Source organism: Kogia breviceps, chromosome 9 (assembly GCF_026419965.1).
Source record: "Kogia breviceps isolate mKogBre1 chromosome 9, mKogBre1 haplotype 1, whole genome shotgun sequence".
Lineage (NCBI taxonomy): Eukaryota > Metazoa > Chordata > Mammalia > Artiodactyla > Physeteridae > Kogia > Kogia breviceps.
Window position 1 is genome coordinate 19,730,294 of NC_081318.1, and position 17,565 is coordinate 19,747,858.

A 17,565-nucleotide genomic window follows, 5' to 3' on the forward strand; every position below is an offset into this window, starting at 1 on the left:
ACCTGTGTCCCCTGTATTGGCAGGCAGATTCTTAACCACCGTGCCACCAGGTAAGTCCTCCTCTGATGTCTTTTAGCAAAGATTTCCATTTGGACCCTTGAGATGCCTTAAGTAGATTTTACTTCTAATAGCACATAACCATGGGGAACAGAAATGTGATTATTTTCTCATATGAAGTCCAATCAAAGAGCAATTATAGGGCTTCCCTGGTGGCGCAGTGGTTGAGAGTCCACCTGCCGATGCAGGGGACACGGGTTCGTGCCCCGGTCTGGGAAGATCCCACATGCCGCGGAGCGGCTGGGCCCATGAGCCATGGCCGCTGAGCCTGCGCGTCCGGAGCCTGTGCTCCACAGCAGGAGAGGCCGCAGCGGTGAGAGGCCAGCGTACCGGAAAAAAAAAAAAAAAAAAAGAGCAATTATAGACCTTACTGTTCACTCATATACAAAAGACCAAATTGAAGAATATTTCCAACCTTCTGAGCACATCTTAAATCCTACCTCCATGAAATCTTCATTGTATATTACAATATGCTAAACCCTCTGGTCATCGAAACCAACTACCTCCTCTGGAAAATGGGGAGAATATCAGAAACCTATCTCTCGTAGGGTTGTTGTGAGAATTCAAAGTGTTAACAAATGTAACATACTTAAAATGGTACCAGCACATGGTGAGGGCTCAACACGTATTTGCTATTATTATAATTACTGTTTTTGTTGTCCATTTAAATACTGCAGAAAGGAATGATTAGAAACTAGAGAACCTTGCCATTAAAAAAACAAAAACAAAACCTAACAGAAACCCCAACCAGAGGAGAAAAAAATCAGACCAGAGGGCTTCCCTGGTGGTGCAGCAGTTGAGAGTCCGCCTGCCGATGCAGGGGACGCGGGTTCGTCCAGGAAGATACCACATGCCACGGAGCGGCTGAGCCCATGAGCCATGGCCGCTGAGCCTGCCTGTCCGGAGCCTGTGCTCCGCAACGAGAGAGGCCACGACAGTGAGAGGCTCGTGTACACCCCCCCAACAAAAAAAAAAAAAAAAAAAATCAGACCAGAGCTCCTAGAGAGGAATTTTCCTTTTCTCTGCTTAGTGGTATCAAAGTCTTCTACAGAGTTACCCATTTGGCTTATCATCTGTGAACTCTGACCATGTGAAGTACATTATGCTAAGTACAGGGTAGAAAAAAATAGGTAAGATATAGTCCCTGCCCTCAATGACCTACCACACAAACAAAAGCAATTATATTTCAGTGAAATACACACAACTTATGGAAACAAAGAAAAGCATCGACTCATGTCAAGTATTCTTGCCACAATAAAAATATATAATAATTCTTTTTAAAAAAAGAGAAGCATCTAATTACCTGGGAGATTCAGAAACTTGATGAAATTTGAGCCAAGTCTTAAAGAATAAATCACCATTTTCCAAGCAAGCAGGATAAGGATTAGGTTCAAGCACATTTACGATTCATAAAAAAGAAATCTATCACATCCCTATACATCAGCAACAAATAACTAGAAATTATAATTAATAAAGAGCCACTATTTTAAAAAGCAACCAGGAGCTGATAGCCAGAAGTAAAACTAACAAAATACATGTACTGTCTCTAAGGAATACATTACTAAGCGTTATTATAAAGCACACAAATTAAGACTTCAATAAATGAGAGATACCCTGTTCTGAAAGACCTGATATTACAAAGATGAAATTCTCCTAAATTTAATCAAAATACCATCACACTTTTCATGGAACTTGACAAGTTAATACCAAAAGTCATATGGAAGAGAAAAGGGTCAAGAATAGCACAGACAGTTCTGAATAGCAAAGTGAGGGAATGTCTTCACCTGCTATCAAGATATATTATAAAATTATAGTAATTAAAATAACATGGTTTTGGTGCAGATACAGACAAGACCAACTGAACAACATAAAGAGCTCAGAAACAGACCCACGCACGTGTGAAAACTTGGTACGTGACCAAGATGGAATTATAAATCAGTAGGAAATGAATTCAATAAATGGTCTGAGCCAAGTGTCTACATAGAAGGTAAAATTAGATCCCCAGTTCACACCATATATGATAATACATTTTAAATGGATTAAAGACAATGATATAAGAGATTCTCTTTATGACAGCAGGATTAAAAAAATTGTCAAAATAAGTCACATAACAAAGGAAATAAAGAATGAGAAACATTATTGAAATAAATTTTAAAACTTTTTAATAAGACACCCTAAACAAAAAGATATACCACCAAGTGGGAAAAGATATTTACAATCCATCTAACAGACAAAGGATAAGTATCCTGAGTACATAAAGAACTACAAACAGAAAAAGAGGAACTTCTGGGAAATATCTCGCTCACACTTACTCTTTTTCTAGAGGTGACTGCCCTTCCTTCCCACACAACTCCCCAGGAACCCCCTTCCCAATCACAGTACCCAAGCTGCCTAATCTAGATCTGACCCCCATTTTTTAATCAGAAGATTATTTTTCTCTGCAAAGCTGGAAAAATTTAAAATACAGCTCACAACCCTTCTTTTCCCCACACACCCAAACCCCGCCCATATGTGGAAGAAAGTCGATAGTAAAACAATGAAAAAACATGCAAAAACATACAGACGGCACTGCACATATACTCCTGTTCTTTTAGCAGACTGGTTACATGAGTAAAGCAATTCTTTTACCTAAGCTAGCTATAGCTGAATTTCCATAACTTACAGCCAAAAATTTAAAGAAATATTTAATGAGGTCCTTAAGTCAAAACAAAAAAAGAAAAGACAGTGTTCATTATTAATTAGCTCTTAAATAAATTAGCCCTTAAGGAATAAATCCTTAATCTAAATCCTAAAATCTGAAATCCTAAAATGAACATAATTAACACCAAAATAAGTTCTAACAACCTATTTTTAATATATGGCACTTACTTAAAAGCAGGCCCGGGCTTCCCTGGTGGCACAGCAGTTGAGAATCTGCCTGCCAATGCAGGGGGACATGGGTTCGAGCCCTGGTCTGGGAAAATTCCACATGCCGCAGAACAGCTGGGCCTGTGAGCCACAACTACTGAGCCTGTGTGTCTAGAGCCTGTGCTCCGCAACAGTGAGAGGCCCGTGCACTGTGATGAAGAGTGGTCCCCACTCGCCACAACTAGAGAAAGCCCTCACACAGAAAAGACCCAACACAGACAAAAATAATTAATTAATTAATTAATTTTTTTAAAAAAAGCAGGCCCACTACAAAAAATCATGATTCAAATAGATGTGTAAATGCCACACAAATATATATAAGCTTATCTATTCTGATTGCTGAATCTTGAATATTTAGCACATATATGCCTTCCTAACACATAAACCAACAGCAAAGCTAAAGAGGTGACTAATTTTTTTGTTGGACACCATATAGTCATTATTAAGGAAGACGACATTATAAAGATACTGAAAATACCCAATTATTTTACCACTCCAAAGAAGAGACCATTATTAATCTCCCTCCACTGTGGAAACTGACTATTCACTATCACACAACCAGGTTTTAATATATGAGAGAATATCACGGCACATCTCATCTCTTGGTTACCAAATTTCCTTTAAAGCTTCTTATGACAGACTTAGAGCAAAATTCCTCTTGAAAGTCTGAATGAATTAGAACCACTTAGAGGATTTAACCTGTTTTTCTCCCACTAATTCCTCTCAGTGGTTTTTTTTTTTCCCCCCAGTGCTACAGCCAATCTAATTTGTTGAAACAAAGATAAGGAACCTTCACCTGCTGTGAAAAGAAAATCCAAATACAGTCCGTCTACTCCTGAGAGTTTCCGTAGTCGCCAGACAACCGTGAGAAGGAAGTAGGGAAGTTTGCGAGGAAAGAGGAGGTGGAATGAGCAGCCCTTGCTAACAGCCACAGGCCCTGGGAAAGTTAGCGCTTTTAGGGAGCAAGATGTGTATTTTTATCTCTTTATTCATTATCTTGACGCTCGGCCACATGTACCACCAGCTGCAGCCTTCTCTGAATTTTCATTCCTAATTCAAAAAGTAGCAAAATGGGCTTCCCTGATGGCACAGGGGTTAAGAATCCAACTGCCAACGCAGGGGACACGGGTTCAAACCCTGGTCCAGGAAGATCCCACATGCCGTGAAGCAACTAAGCCCGTGCACAACCACTAAGCCTGCGTTCTAGAGCCCGCGAGCCACAACTACTGAGCCCACGTGCTACAACTACTGAAGTCTGCATGCCTAGAGCCCATGCTCTGCAACAAGAGAAGCCACCGCAATGAGAAGCCCACACGCCGCAACGGAGTAACAAGAGAAAGCCTGCGCGCAGCAACAAAGACCTAATGCAGCCAAAAATAAATTAAATATTTTTTTTTTTTTTAAGTAGCAGAATGGATGAAGATACAGGCTAAAGGCTAGGCTGTGGAATACTCCTGCTGGACAAAGTTATTCCAGAATTATTCCCCCCCAAATTATTTTCTTTCTTATCAACTTAAAGGAAAAAAACAAAGCCCTAATGTAAATAGTCCTTCACAGAATTTGTGGAACATAGTTTATAAATCTCCCAAACTTCTCTCTCATGCAGATTTCATTCTTCAGAATGGGATTCATTAACTATATTCCTCTGAAACTAAAACAAACACCTCTCATTACCATTCCAACATGACTTAAGTACTGGTTTCTTACCATTACACTTCTTGCCGCTGTTCCAAAGGCAGACAATGCAAACACTGACATTAGGAAGAGACCCAGGCAGGTTTCACCTGCAAGGGCTCGTGAATCCCAAGAGGTCAGTTTGTCATGTGCTTCATGCAGGACAGAATTCAGAGAGAACAGAAGGAAGCACTCTATCTTAGCAGAAATGCCCAGGAGCGCAGGCTGTGCTCTTACCAGCATGTCGGTGGCACTGAGATAGTGCTTGCTGACCATGCACTGTTCCAGCTTTTGAGGCACTTGCTTGATATTCTCGATTTCATCCAGCAGGTTCAGGACATGCTTGTGTTCAATTCCTTCAATCCACAATTTCCGGAGCTCATCTCGTTTGCAGTGCAACAGCATCTTGCATGAAAGCAGATTCTCTTTTACCTACAATAGAACAGTTTCAATCTTGGGTCAGTCCAAAGTCTTTGCAGCCTAAACCCGCAATTTGGTTAGTATTCTCCACCAGTCCTGCTATAAGTAACATTTCCTAGTTATCACTGCCACTCTTTCTGCTGTGGTTAATCTGCTTGTGAAATTCTAATCCTGGTTATGACACAGACTCACTTGCTCGGGTCTCCACTTCTCTGTATTTTCTCTCCTGTGAAATGAGAAAATTACTCAGGATATAGAGCATATACTCTGAAAATATGAAGTTCCGCACCAAAGTTAATATATCTAGAAGGGAATGACTGATATGAGAGTCCATGCTATTATTCCTTCCCCATTCTTCCTGGTGTATTTCCTATTCAGCTGATAGGTCACTTGGTCCATCCTTCTAGGTCTAGAACTTTAGCTGAAGTTGATAACAAAGGAATGGACGTTCATCTCAACTGACTAAAACGAAGGTAAGACCAGTTCCCAGAAAAGAGTAGACGCTTCCAGAGACAGTCGTGAAATAAAGGGAATTAAAACATACCAAGAATTTTTTTCCACGTATTCTGATTTTAGGTATTAAATAAGACAGTCGCAGGCTTTCTCATAGATCTGCAGTTTACTGACCAGCCTAGACACAGATTGATAACATAGGAGAAGAGGTGCAGGGAAGGGTAGTCACCATATACATGATAAGTGTATTTTCATGTTCTACCCTAATTAAAAATTTGATTTTTTTTTTTTTTTTTTTTTTTTTGCGGTATGCGGGCCTCTCACAGCCATGGCCTCTCCGGTTGCGGAGCATGGGCTCCAGACGCGCAGGCTCCGTGGACATGGCTCACGGGCCCAGCCACTCCGTGGCACGTGGGATCCTCCCGGACCGGGGCACGAACCCATGTCCCCTGCATCGGCAGGTGGACTCTCAACCACTGCGCCACCAGGGAAGCCCTAAAAATTTGATTTTTATAGCATGAAAAAATAAAAAGAATCATGACCTTTCACAATTCATAGAACTACTTTCATATACTTTTGACATTCCTTTACATGTATTTTTATTTAAATTAGAATTTCATGTTTGTTTACAGTTTTGGTTTTGTTTTCTGTTTGAGGTAAAATTTATGCATGAAAGTGTATCACTTGATGAGTTTTAGCAAATGCATACACACCTGCAATAATCCAAACCTTCGTCAATATATAGGACATTCCCATCACCCTAGAAAGTCTACCATGTTTTTAACAATTAAAAATCTGTTTTCTTTTACAACATTTGGTGTGGTGGTACACCACAGACTCATGATGCTATTTTTTGGTGACTGTAAAACTAAATTTTGACATTTTTCCAGCAAACATGGAAAATATGAAGATTGAATGCTAAAATTAGAAGGTATCTTGAGACAGCATCTAATCCAGTCCTACAACTTTAGGACAATATCTAAATCATACTTTTATCAATGTCAAAAGAGCCCTGAATAAACAGGTTTTGTAATCTGCCTTGATTAGCACAGAAGAATAACTGTTAGCTTTTTTGGGGAGTTATAGACCCCTTTGACAATCTTGAAGAAGGTTCTAATCACCTCCACTCCTTCCATCAATCCCAAAGAGATAGCAAAATAATTCTATATATTTTTTAGCATAAAATACCAAGAAAAGAGAGAACAGAGAGGAGGGAACAGCAAGGATGGCAAGAAACCCTTGGAAGCTGGTAAGAAAATGGCTGGCATCAAGTGGGGTTTGCTAACACTGAAAAGGAGGCACCAAGAATATTGAAGGCAAGAGTACAGGGTTGAAACTAAGTATTTTGAGCCCTCATCCAACATCCTCATCAAACCACACAGACATGTAATTCCCTCCCCCACGGCACTGGCCAAATAGGAGGTTTACAATCTGAAGAAACTGAACTAGAAAAGAATCTGGACCAGGAAACGCCAGACAGCTGAGAGGAGGGTGTGAGGCACTGGATAGAAAACAGGAGGATGAAGTCAAAGTGGGCCCACCCACAAGTGAGGTCCTCAGCCCTCCCTGGACCTTCAGCCTCCTTCCTAGGTTGGCTCCGATAACAATCAGCTTGACTTTGACCCCCAACACAGGAAACTTATGGCTTTCCCCTGGAAAAACAACCAAGGAAACTGCTGGGTCCCTACCCAATCATCGCTAGACAAGCCCCACCACATGCTGTGAGCTCCGTCTCAACTTTGTAGTATACCTCCCTCCTCCATCCAGACAGTTAGCCAAGGATCACCACACAGTCAAGGAAAGCCTGTAATATGGAAAGACAGGCATCAAAACAAAGAAAAAAGTGCTGAGGGCAGTAGGGGAACAGAAACTAGGCTGGAAAAAGAAATTTTAAAAAGCTGTAATTAATATCCCTTGGGGGAAAAGATATTACATCAATGAAACAAGAATAGGATGCTATAAAAAATTCAGAGAATGAAAAACAGCTCTTGGAAATTAAAAATATGATGGGAAAAAAATTCCAATACAAAGGTTAGAAGAGACTCCTGAAATCTCCAAAGAGTAAGACACCAAAAACAAAGGGAAAACAGGAGATAACAGAAAATGGGGTGGTTGATCTGAGAGGTCCAAATAAGAATTCCAGGGGAGGAAAAGTGAGACAAAGTGGAGGAAAAATAATAATAAAATGAAAGAAAATGTTCCAGAGTAAAACACATGAACTTTCAGACTGAAAAGGCACACAGAGTGTTCGAGACAATGGCGTAAGAAAAGACCCAGGGCACATTATCCTGACTGGTAAGAACACAAGGATATAGAGACAATCCCAAAAGCTTTCAAAGGAGGAAAAAAAGCCATACAAAGGACTGTGAATCAGAATGCGTCTCAACAGCAACACTGAAAGCTACAAGACAAAGGAATAATGTATCTTCAAAATCCTAAGAGAGAATTATTTCCCAGAAAAACTATCAATCAAGTGTGAGGGAAAAATAAAGACATTTTCAGACATGCAAGCTCTTAAAAAATAAACCTCATATGCACCATATCTCAGCAAGCTACTGAAGAATGTACTCCATCAATATAAGAGACAAACAAGAGGAGAAACAGAGGATCCAGGAAAGGGGGAAACCGATGCAGAACAAAGGCAATGGGATTTTACAATCATTAACTCCAAGGAAAACGAAAACAAAATTGCACAAGCAAAACTAGTATGCTGGATGGTTTAGACGTAAATATTTACGTCGTTATAATAAAATACACACCAGCTATTTAACCAAAAACTAGGACACAACTATACAGAGAGGATGAGGGAAGAAGATGAGGTGGGGTGGGGGAAAGAGTGAAGGAGGAACCATAACTGGAGCTCATATACAATGTATATGAAATATTTCTATAAAATAGAAAAATCCAGAAAAGTAGTATAAGCATATTACTTAGAAATACAGAAATACAAATATCTGGAAAAAAAAAAAAAAACTAAAAGAGTAAAATTCCATACCTCTGAAGTGTTGGAATTAGTACTGTGGTAGGATGAGGTAGGGGAAATGCTGGTTTTTATCATCATTTGTGGTTTTATTTGATTTTTTAGACACATTTCTCAAGGCCATTCCTAGATCCTCTAGGAGTTCTTGGTGCCTGGGTTAAGAACTCTAGCTATTAAATCCATTCTATGTTAAATCTTAGTTAAAATCTCTCAGAATCTAATTTCTGATATTCTACTTATATCACCTTGGTTCTATACTTCTCAGCTTTTCCCTCTGTGTGTAATGGTTACTATGGAAACTGTTAAAAATACATTTTATGTCATACAACACCCAACTAGGCTCTTGATGCAGATAGTGGGAGATAAACCTACAGGGTGTCAGTAAAGCTTAGCAAACTCCCTTCTGATTGGAAAAAAAAGACCAAGACCATTATGGCATTTCACACTAGGATATATACAATGTAACCAGCTCACTCCTCATTTTTGCATAGTACGTGGAGGAAAAATGAAAAGGAAGGTAGAATGTGTGTGTGTTTGCGGGTGGGGGCAATGGCATCAGGCTGTGTGGAAAATGAACATCACCAAAACCATTTCCTAAACGGTTTAGCCAAAGCTGCAGACATAAGAAGCTAGAAGAACTTTTTTTTTTTTTTTTTTTTTTTTTTTTTTGCGGTATGCGGGCCTCTCACTGCTGTGGCCTCTCCCGTTGCGGAGCACAGGCTCCGGACGCGCAGGCCTAGCGGCCATGGCTCACGGGCTTAGTTGCTCCGCGGCATGTGGGATCTTCCCGGACCAGGGCACGAACCCGTGTCCCCTGCATCGGCAGGCGGATTCTCAACCACTGCGCCACCAGGGAAGCCCTAGAAGAACTTTTAATACTAAATTGCCCTGAGACTTCTTTGATCAGAAAGTCAGTTATGAAGAAATGTTTTTAAAACTTGGGGTGGCAGGGGGAATACCAGTCAGCAATAAAAGGGAAGAAATGGGAAGAATCTCCAGATTATGCTGAGCAAAAGAAGCCAGACGCAGGAGTATACACGCTATGAAGTTCTGTAACAGGTAAAAATAATATATGGTGATAGATTTCAAATCAGTATTTGTTTGGAGCAAGATGGGGTGGGGGGTATGGCCTATAAAGAAGCAGGAGAGAAGTCTCTGGGGCAATGGAAACATATTCAAGGATATATACGTTTGACAAAACTCACTGAACTAAAAATAATGCATTTTATTGTATGTAAACGCTAGCTCAATAAATATGATTTTTGAAACAGGGAGGGGAGAAACAGGGCTATGTCCATCAATGAATAAACGCAGGTAAATGTAAGAAAGGTACCATATTCCACCTAAATGTTTATTTCTCAAAGACCTGTTCTTTTAGAAACGTGGTGACAGCATTTTAATTCCATTCTAATTTAATCAGGATAGTTAAGATTCAAAAATTCTGTTACTGTTTCCTCCTTAAATAAATCAATGAAGAGTCAAGCTTTTCAAATCATGACATCAAAACCCAAGCAAAGAAATCTTTCCTCAAACACAAGTTTCCTTTGCTTCCTTAGAATTCTAGTAACTTCATTTGCTCCAAATCACCTGTTCAGAAAAAAACAAGAATTTCAACTTCAATAAACAAGAACTAAGTCACCTTAATTAGAGACTATTAGAAAAAGAGAAAATGAGGAACACAGGGCCCAAGAGGTCACTGTGAATGGATATGTGAGATGACACAGAAAGCAGAGAGATAGAGATTTTTGCAACCCTGCCTTGAGAAAGATCAAGAGAGGAGAAAATGAACTGGGGCCGCTGAACAACACGTCGGGACATGTGACAGAGGAGGACGCTGATGGAGGCACAGGGGAGGTGCTGGAGGCCATAACTTTTAAGTCATAAAATCAGAAAAGCATTGAACTTGGATGAAGTATTAGGGGAGGAGGGGAATGCCTTTAAGTGTGCATATTATCTGTAATAAAATACGACAGAAGTGCAAGCACCTCATTGATACTGTAGACTAGAAACATCCTGTAAAGTTCCTCAGAAGGGATGGTAAATGAAAATTAATGAAACAATCAACGTTATTCTTACTTCTAAAAGTAGACAGAATCATATTTTCTCTTTTTCTGTAGTAAAAACAAATCCACATATAAGCATTTTCATGGGTATCCTCCTAACACATGTCCAAGCCATTTTTTTCCCCATAGTCTTAATAGAAAGTGCTTAGAACAAATGAACGTTAGAAACACTACTCACTGCTCTGTTTAAAAGCCCTTTAGAACTAAAGATCATTTTTTTAATTACCCTCAAACTTATTTCTCATGCTTTTTGCTCCTTAATTTTTCAGCTTCCATTTTAAGGTCTTAAATTCTGAGAGGCCCCACTCAACCTTTTCCAAAGGCAATACTATCCTTCTGAGTTGCAGAGTCTGGACACAGAACACAAATACAGATACAGTTAAACTTAATGAAAAGACTGCCTTGTAGTTCTTGTGACCGCATTAATGATCTGGACCACTGCCTAGATTTTAAATGATGATATCTCATTCTTGCCCACTGTTTAGCATGTCCATGTCTAGGCTTTATTCCCTTTCTCATACAAGCAGCTGGGATTTTCTATCTTATGTCTGGGCTTAAATAACTTCCTACCAAAAACCATGTTGTCCTACTGTGACTTTCTTTTTTATATCAATTAAGGTTATTCTTCATTCTAATTCTACCTCACAACATATACTTTCATATAAAAAGTCACAAAATTATTTTAGTTAAATGGTAAGTAATGAATGTTACATTACTCAATGATCAAGCCCTAACAACTTCACTTTAACAATCACACATGGTTATCTCCAATTACAGGCAAGAAAAATGAGTTAAGAGCTCGATCACACACCAACAGAACAGCCGAAACTGGGGCGAAATGTCAAGTGTTTGGGCACACATCACAACAGAGACAAGTATCTGTGTTTTCCCTTCAGTTTACCTGCTTCTATGATAAGCATTAGATGGATACTTAGTATCTTTAAAGAAATCTGGTATCACCTCATCTACTTAATAAGGATGGAAGAAACACTCAAAATTCAAATACTACCAACAAGCATACGGCCCAAGTTCCCAACTCATATCCATTCATACTCATCTATTCTGGTGCTGCTATAACAGTGATTATGAGACACTCGTAGAACCTATAAATTCTGAGGTTTTCTAATGCAGTAACATCTCATTTGTTCTCAACAGTAGTAAGACAGCCCAACTATTTTACTTATCCACATAACTGACCTGATCAATCATACATGGTATTTTATTTGCACACTTAATCTCAAAAAAATTCCAAGTGGACTTGACTGATATAAAGAAGTTTGGAGCATCGAAGAAGAGTCAAATCTATCTGTCAGCTCATATGATCCTCAAGGACAGAGATTCTACCAACAAGAATCCATAAATGAAAGAAAAACCAAAATGGGAAATGTCAACAGTTCCGTGTTCTCAAGCTTTAAAAGGCAACAAAGCATGAATGTGAACATCTTCATCTGCCTTGGCCCCCACTAAAATCTATTCTCAGTATAGCAACTAGAGCGGCCCTTTTAACACGTTAGACACATCGTGCCGTTCTTGTGCTCAAAACTTACAATCATTTCCACACACCCAGAGTTAAAACCCAAGTCCTTACGGTGATCAAGACCCCACGTGACCTGCCCTGCTCTGCCACACTCGCCCCACTTCTCACTGTGCTCCAGCTCCACCCTTGCTGCTCCCCCAAACTCCAACCACGTTCTTGCTTGAGGATCTTTCTGTGCCTGCTATTCCTTCTTCCTGGGGTGCTTTTCTGGACTCTCCCTCACCTTCTTCTAGTGTTGGCTTGAATATAACCTCAGGGAAGCCTTCCCTGACCACTCTGTTCAAAACAGCAACTCCCTATTCTCCTTCCTTTTTTTTTTTTTTTTTTTTTTTTTAAGCACAGCATTTCTTACCATCTGTTATACCCTCTTACTAATTTATAGCCTGCCTTTCTGGATTAGAATGTAAACTCCACGAGGACAGGAATTTTTGTCTGTTTTACTCACTTCTATACCCCAGGACCCAGACCACTGCTCAGCACAAAACAAACGATATAGAGACTAAATCAATGTTGCTAAATATCATCTGCTTGTTTTCCTGTGTCTTCCCACTAGCATGTAAGCTCCACGAGGACAGGGACTGGTATTTTCCATTACATGGAAATCTAAAAGAGATTTCAGTATCGAAACCACCACCAGCACATAGCTGGCACTCAACAATTTTTTTTTTTTTCTTTTTGCGGTACGCGGGCCTCTCACCGTTGTGGCCTCTCCCGTTGCGGAGCACAGGCTCCGGACGCGCAGGCTCAGCGGCCACGGCTCACGGGCCCAGCCGCTCCGCGGCATGTGGGATTCTCCCGGACCGGGGCACGAACCAGCGTCCCCTGCATCGGCAGGCGGACTCTCAACCACTGCGCCACCAGGGAAGCCCTCAACAAATATTTATTGAGTGAATCCTCGTTCCATTCTTTTGGCAGAGAGCAGAAAGAAAATTTCAACTCAGATTCACACATTCTCAACATCTTGCTTGGCTCTGAAATGATGTACACCAATGATTACTGAATCATCCCCATTTTTACTTTAAAAATATACATACCTGTATTTTGTATACAATCTAAAGTGCAATTAAAAACCAAAACCGACAGGCAAAGATTAGTGGGGAAACATCAGTGTTTCCTTGGTGATAAGAAACAGACTTTCACGGTACAAATTATACAATAAAAACAAATTCCCTTTCACTTTTCCCCCAAATTTTCTTCTCCCACGTATCAATTATCAAAGGCTTTCTTGAAAAGAGATTTAGCCCTTTATTTTTCTCTTGCCAGTATTGAGGCTAGTTCATAACACTGAGTTAAGTGACATTTACTTTCTTGACAACTGTCTGATATAATAAAAAAAAGTTTGTTTTGTTGTTTCCTTTTGCTCAAAACTCCAGCATACTTGAAAATGAGGAGGACGGTGAAAAGACTGGCTACTAAAACAAATGTGAAATAATCAAGATGAGAGTCTCTTTTTCAGAACCAGCAAACACTCTTTGTTTGGGCAAAGACACTATTGACTCAGAGTGAGAGGGAGTCAAGGCAGAGACCACTGCAGTGCCTCCCTTGAGATTAGCACAAAGTCCTTCCAGTCAAGCACACTCATCAGAAAACACCAATACCAAGAGGTCCTTCACTCTTACTGTGATCACCCGAGGCAAAGCCAGAAGGTCAGCAGCTCTACAGAATCCCTTTCTGACCCCTCTTGAGCTTAGTATGTTGGGTCAAAATGGACTCCAGTTCACTTTAAATCCAGAGCTACTGATCTATAGCTTTACCTAGTTTCACCGATAAATCCACAGGATGAACTCACCACTTGTAAAGGCTAAGAATTATAGAATTCCTTTTGAAAATGCCCAGTTAATTTTAAAATGTAAAGCGGTCATCACCTTGCTTCAAAAAAGGTTAAGAACCTACTGATTGTGGAACTGTACTCTTCAAGGCTGAAACTCGCCTATAACAGCATTCTTAGAAGAATCATTTCGGTACGTATTACCAAATCATAAGGTCTAGAAGGCAGGGAAGAAAACATGTGAGGAGACCATAGGCACAGCCATCACTGGGCAGGTACATCCAGAGAATTCCCGAACCAATCAAACAGCACGGGGCAGCACACTTCAAATGGTCTTTGCAGCCCTCTGGCCACAGAGGTGCTTGAGGGTCAGCTGCTGAGAGCTAAGGAGGGGAGCCAGCATAAGGCTCTGCATCTCTCAGCCCGATACCAATCAAGAGGCAACTGGTATGTTGGGGTTCTACAAAATACCTCATGTACAAAGAAATGGGGGGCTACTGCTTAAAAGATGTCTGAAAACCAGCATCAAGGACCTCAGAGCAGGGAGACCAGAGTTCAAACCCTAAATTTGTTGAGTGGGGAACAGACATAATTCTGCCCGGCAAGGAATCAGTGCCCAGTAAGTGGGAGCAATTGTTATTTATCAGAGAGCAGTAATACAAGGTAGTAAAGGAGTGACCCTCAAAATACATAGCCAAGAACCACATAACTATGATGTGACAGTATATTACCTTTATTTGATCAGTTCATTCCTTGGCCAAATATAAAAAATACCCCTTATGAACCCACTTTATCCTTCAGGAACTAAAGATGTGGCACCCAGGAACCAAAAGTTTTTCAAAGACCAACCACAGAAGGAAGGGGGGAGGGGAGGGAGGGAAGGAAGGAAAGAAGAAAGGAACCAATTTCTGCCTTGCAAACTAGGAATAGAGACAGAGATGTAGAGAACAAATGTAGGGACACCAAGGGGGGAAAGTGGGGTGGGTGGGTAGTGGTGGGATGAAATGGGAGATTGGGACTGACATATATACACTAATATGTATAAAATAGATAACTAATAAGAACCTGCTGTGTAGCACAGGGAACTCTACTTCGCTGTACAGCAGAAACTAAAACAACATTGTAAAACAACTATACCCCAATTTAAAAAAAAAGAAGAAAGGAACCAAGAAGAGGGAAGAAGGAGAAGAAGAGAGAAGGGAGAAAGCAAAAAAGAGAAACAGCTCCAAAATATGAAAGACAATTACAAAATAAAAATTAATACATGCTTGTCACTACTAAAGAATAATATTCAAGAACTTCAGTATTCATAAATATTTACGTTTAAATAATTTGTGAGTTAGATTTTCTTCTCAAAACCCACCAAGAATGTACAATGACTACAGAGAAATCACAACCAACTTCAAATGGGGTGACATACTCAAAACCAAAAATTTTTTTTATTTTCAACTGCTACGGCAATACACACACACACAGTGTGTGACATGAGCACAATAAATACATTTAATACATTATAACAACAGCCTCTAACAATAAAAGGCCCTAGAGTCTTAAAACAGCACTCCTTTTAGGCTTCCTTAAGTTGAGGCCATCTCCTCTGTGCCATTTCACACTGCAATGAAAAGTAATGGCAGAGGGAGTTCCCTGGTGGCGCAGTGGTTAAGAATCCACCTGCCAACGCAGGGGACACGGGTTTGATTCCTGGTCCGGGAAGATCCCACATGCCACAGAGCAACTAAGCCTCTGTGCCACAACTACTGAACCTGCACTCTAGAGCCCACGAGGCACAACTACTGAGCCCGTGTACCACAACTACTGAGCCCACACACCTAGAGTCCATGCTCTGCAACAAGAAAAGCCACAATGAGAAGCCCGCGCACCGCCACAAAGAGTAGGCCCCACTCACTGCAACTAGAGAAAGCCTGCACACAGCAAGGAAGACCCAACACAGCCAAAAATTAAAAAATAAATAAATTTATTTTTAAAAAAGAAAAGGGGGCTTCCCTGGTGGCACAGTGGTTGGGAGTCCGCCTGCCGATGCGGGGGACGCGGGTCTGTGCTCCGGTCCGGGAGAATCCCACGTGCCGCCGAGCGGCTGGGCCTGTGAGCCATGGCCACTGAGCCTGTGCTCCATGACGGGAGAGGCCACGGCAGTGAGAGGCCCGCGTACCACAAAAAAATAATAATAATAATAAAATTAAGTTAAATTTTAAAAAGAAAAGGAAAGGCAGAAGCCAAGGATCAGACTTAAGGGAGAAAAGAAGCAAGGCCAGATGCCCTCTGTGATCCTCTGCATCCTGGCTTTCCAGAAACCTGGAAAGCATCAGTATGAATCACTCATTAAGGCTGTTACCACTACCAGGGCACCTCCAAGCTATAACACCTGGACTAATGGTAGATGCAACAATCACCAGATATGAGAAGGATGGGGGCTTACCTGCTTTATTTTGTTTCGGGAGTTGGTGATGCGCTCTGTGATGCTCTGGTACGTGCGAATGGCTGTTGTCAATTCTGTGTAGTGCTGCACGATCAATTCATCCAGGTCACGATCACACTTCTCATAGGCTTCTTCAAGACGCCCCTTCTCATTTTCTCTGTCTTCAACATCATCACTGGTAGACAGGGTCCTGGTAAAGACAGAATATATCAAGCTGAGGCAAACTTAAAACCCAAAAGTAGACGAAGGATGAGTTAGTCAACGAGAGCACATTCACCTCACTAACTAGGAAATGAAACAAGTTACTAAGAGAAAATATGAAACCGCCTGCACAGTAAATTCCAGTAGCCTATCTAAATGGATTTATTGGTTGCCAATCCAAGGAGTCTTTCTCTTCACTTTTCCCCTTGGCATAATCAGGTAACAGGCAGCATGAGCTCTGCAAGAGCCTGGGTAGGTCTTGATTTGTTGGAGTGAATTCAAGTACTTGCATTCCCCTTACCAGTGACAAGTCTAGCCAGTGAGACCTAAGGACTTCTAGGAGTAGTTTTCTTTTTTTTTTTTTTTTTAATATTTTATTTATCTATTTATTTTATTTATTTTTGGCTGCTTTGGGTCTTTGCTGCAGCACACAGGCTTTCTCTAGTTGTGGCAAGCGGGGGCTACTCTTCATTGCAGAGCATGGGCTCTAGGCGTGCAGGCTCAGTAGCTGTGGCTTGCGGGCTCAGTAGTTGTGGCTCGCGGGATCTATCTAGAGCGCAGGCTCAGTAGTTGTGGCACACAGGCCCAGGTGCTCCACGGCATGTGGGATCTTCCCGGACCAGGGCTCGAACCCGTGTTCCCTGCATTGGCAGGTGGATTCTTAACCAGTGTGCCACCAGGGAATCCCCTAGGAGTAGTTTTCTTACAAGAAGGTTAACAGGAAGCAGGTCCCTTTTCCCAACACTGGGTACTGTTATACAAAACTAAGATAATCATACATTAGCCATACTATAATCCTGGAAGGGGAAGCCAAGAAAAATGCCAAGCTACTGCCATTACATCATTGGGCCACTAAAGCAGCCAACCCACAGCTGCCCTACCGAGGGACTCCTTGTTAGGGGAGATAATAAATATCGATTGTTTAAGTCACTTTCACTTGGTCTTCTTTTATATATAGCCGAAAGCATACTTACTATAAAATTGCTTCTACACTGAGGAACCACCTTCCAAACAGTTCATTCAAATGACCTGCATTTAGTACAGAGCCCCCCAGCAGCCTGGAAATAA

The 17,565-nt window shown here is 41.0% G+C and overlaps 1 protein-coding gene across 1 annotated transcript in view; it reads right to left on the reverse strand.

The window, feature by feature from the left end:
• The window catches only part of EXOC4 (exocyst complex component 4), an 826,096-nt gene that overhangs the window by 789,331 nt on the left and 19,200 nt on the right, over nucleotides 1–17,565 (reverse strand). Inside the window, exons 2-3 of the mRNA XM_059074406.2 lie at nucleotides 16,297–16,486; nucleotides 4,876–5,070 (exon numbers count right to left, since the gene is read on the reverse strand). Of these exons, the coding sequence (XP_058930389.1) occupies nucleotides 4,876–5,070; nucleotides 16,297–16,486 (385 nt within the window). The remainder of the gene's footprint in view (nucleotides 1–4,875; nucleotides 5,071–16,296; nucleotides 16,487–17,565) is intronic.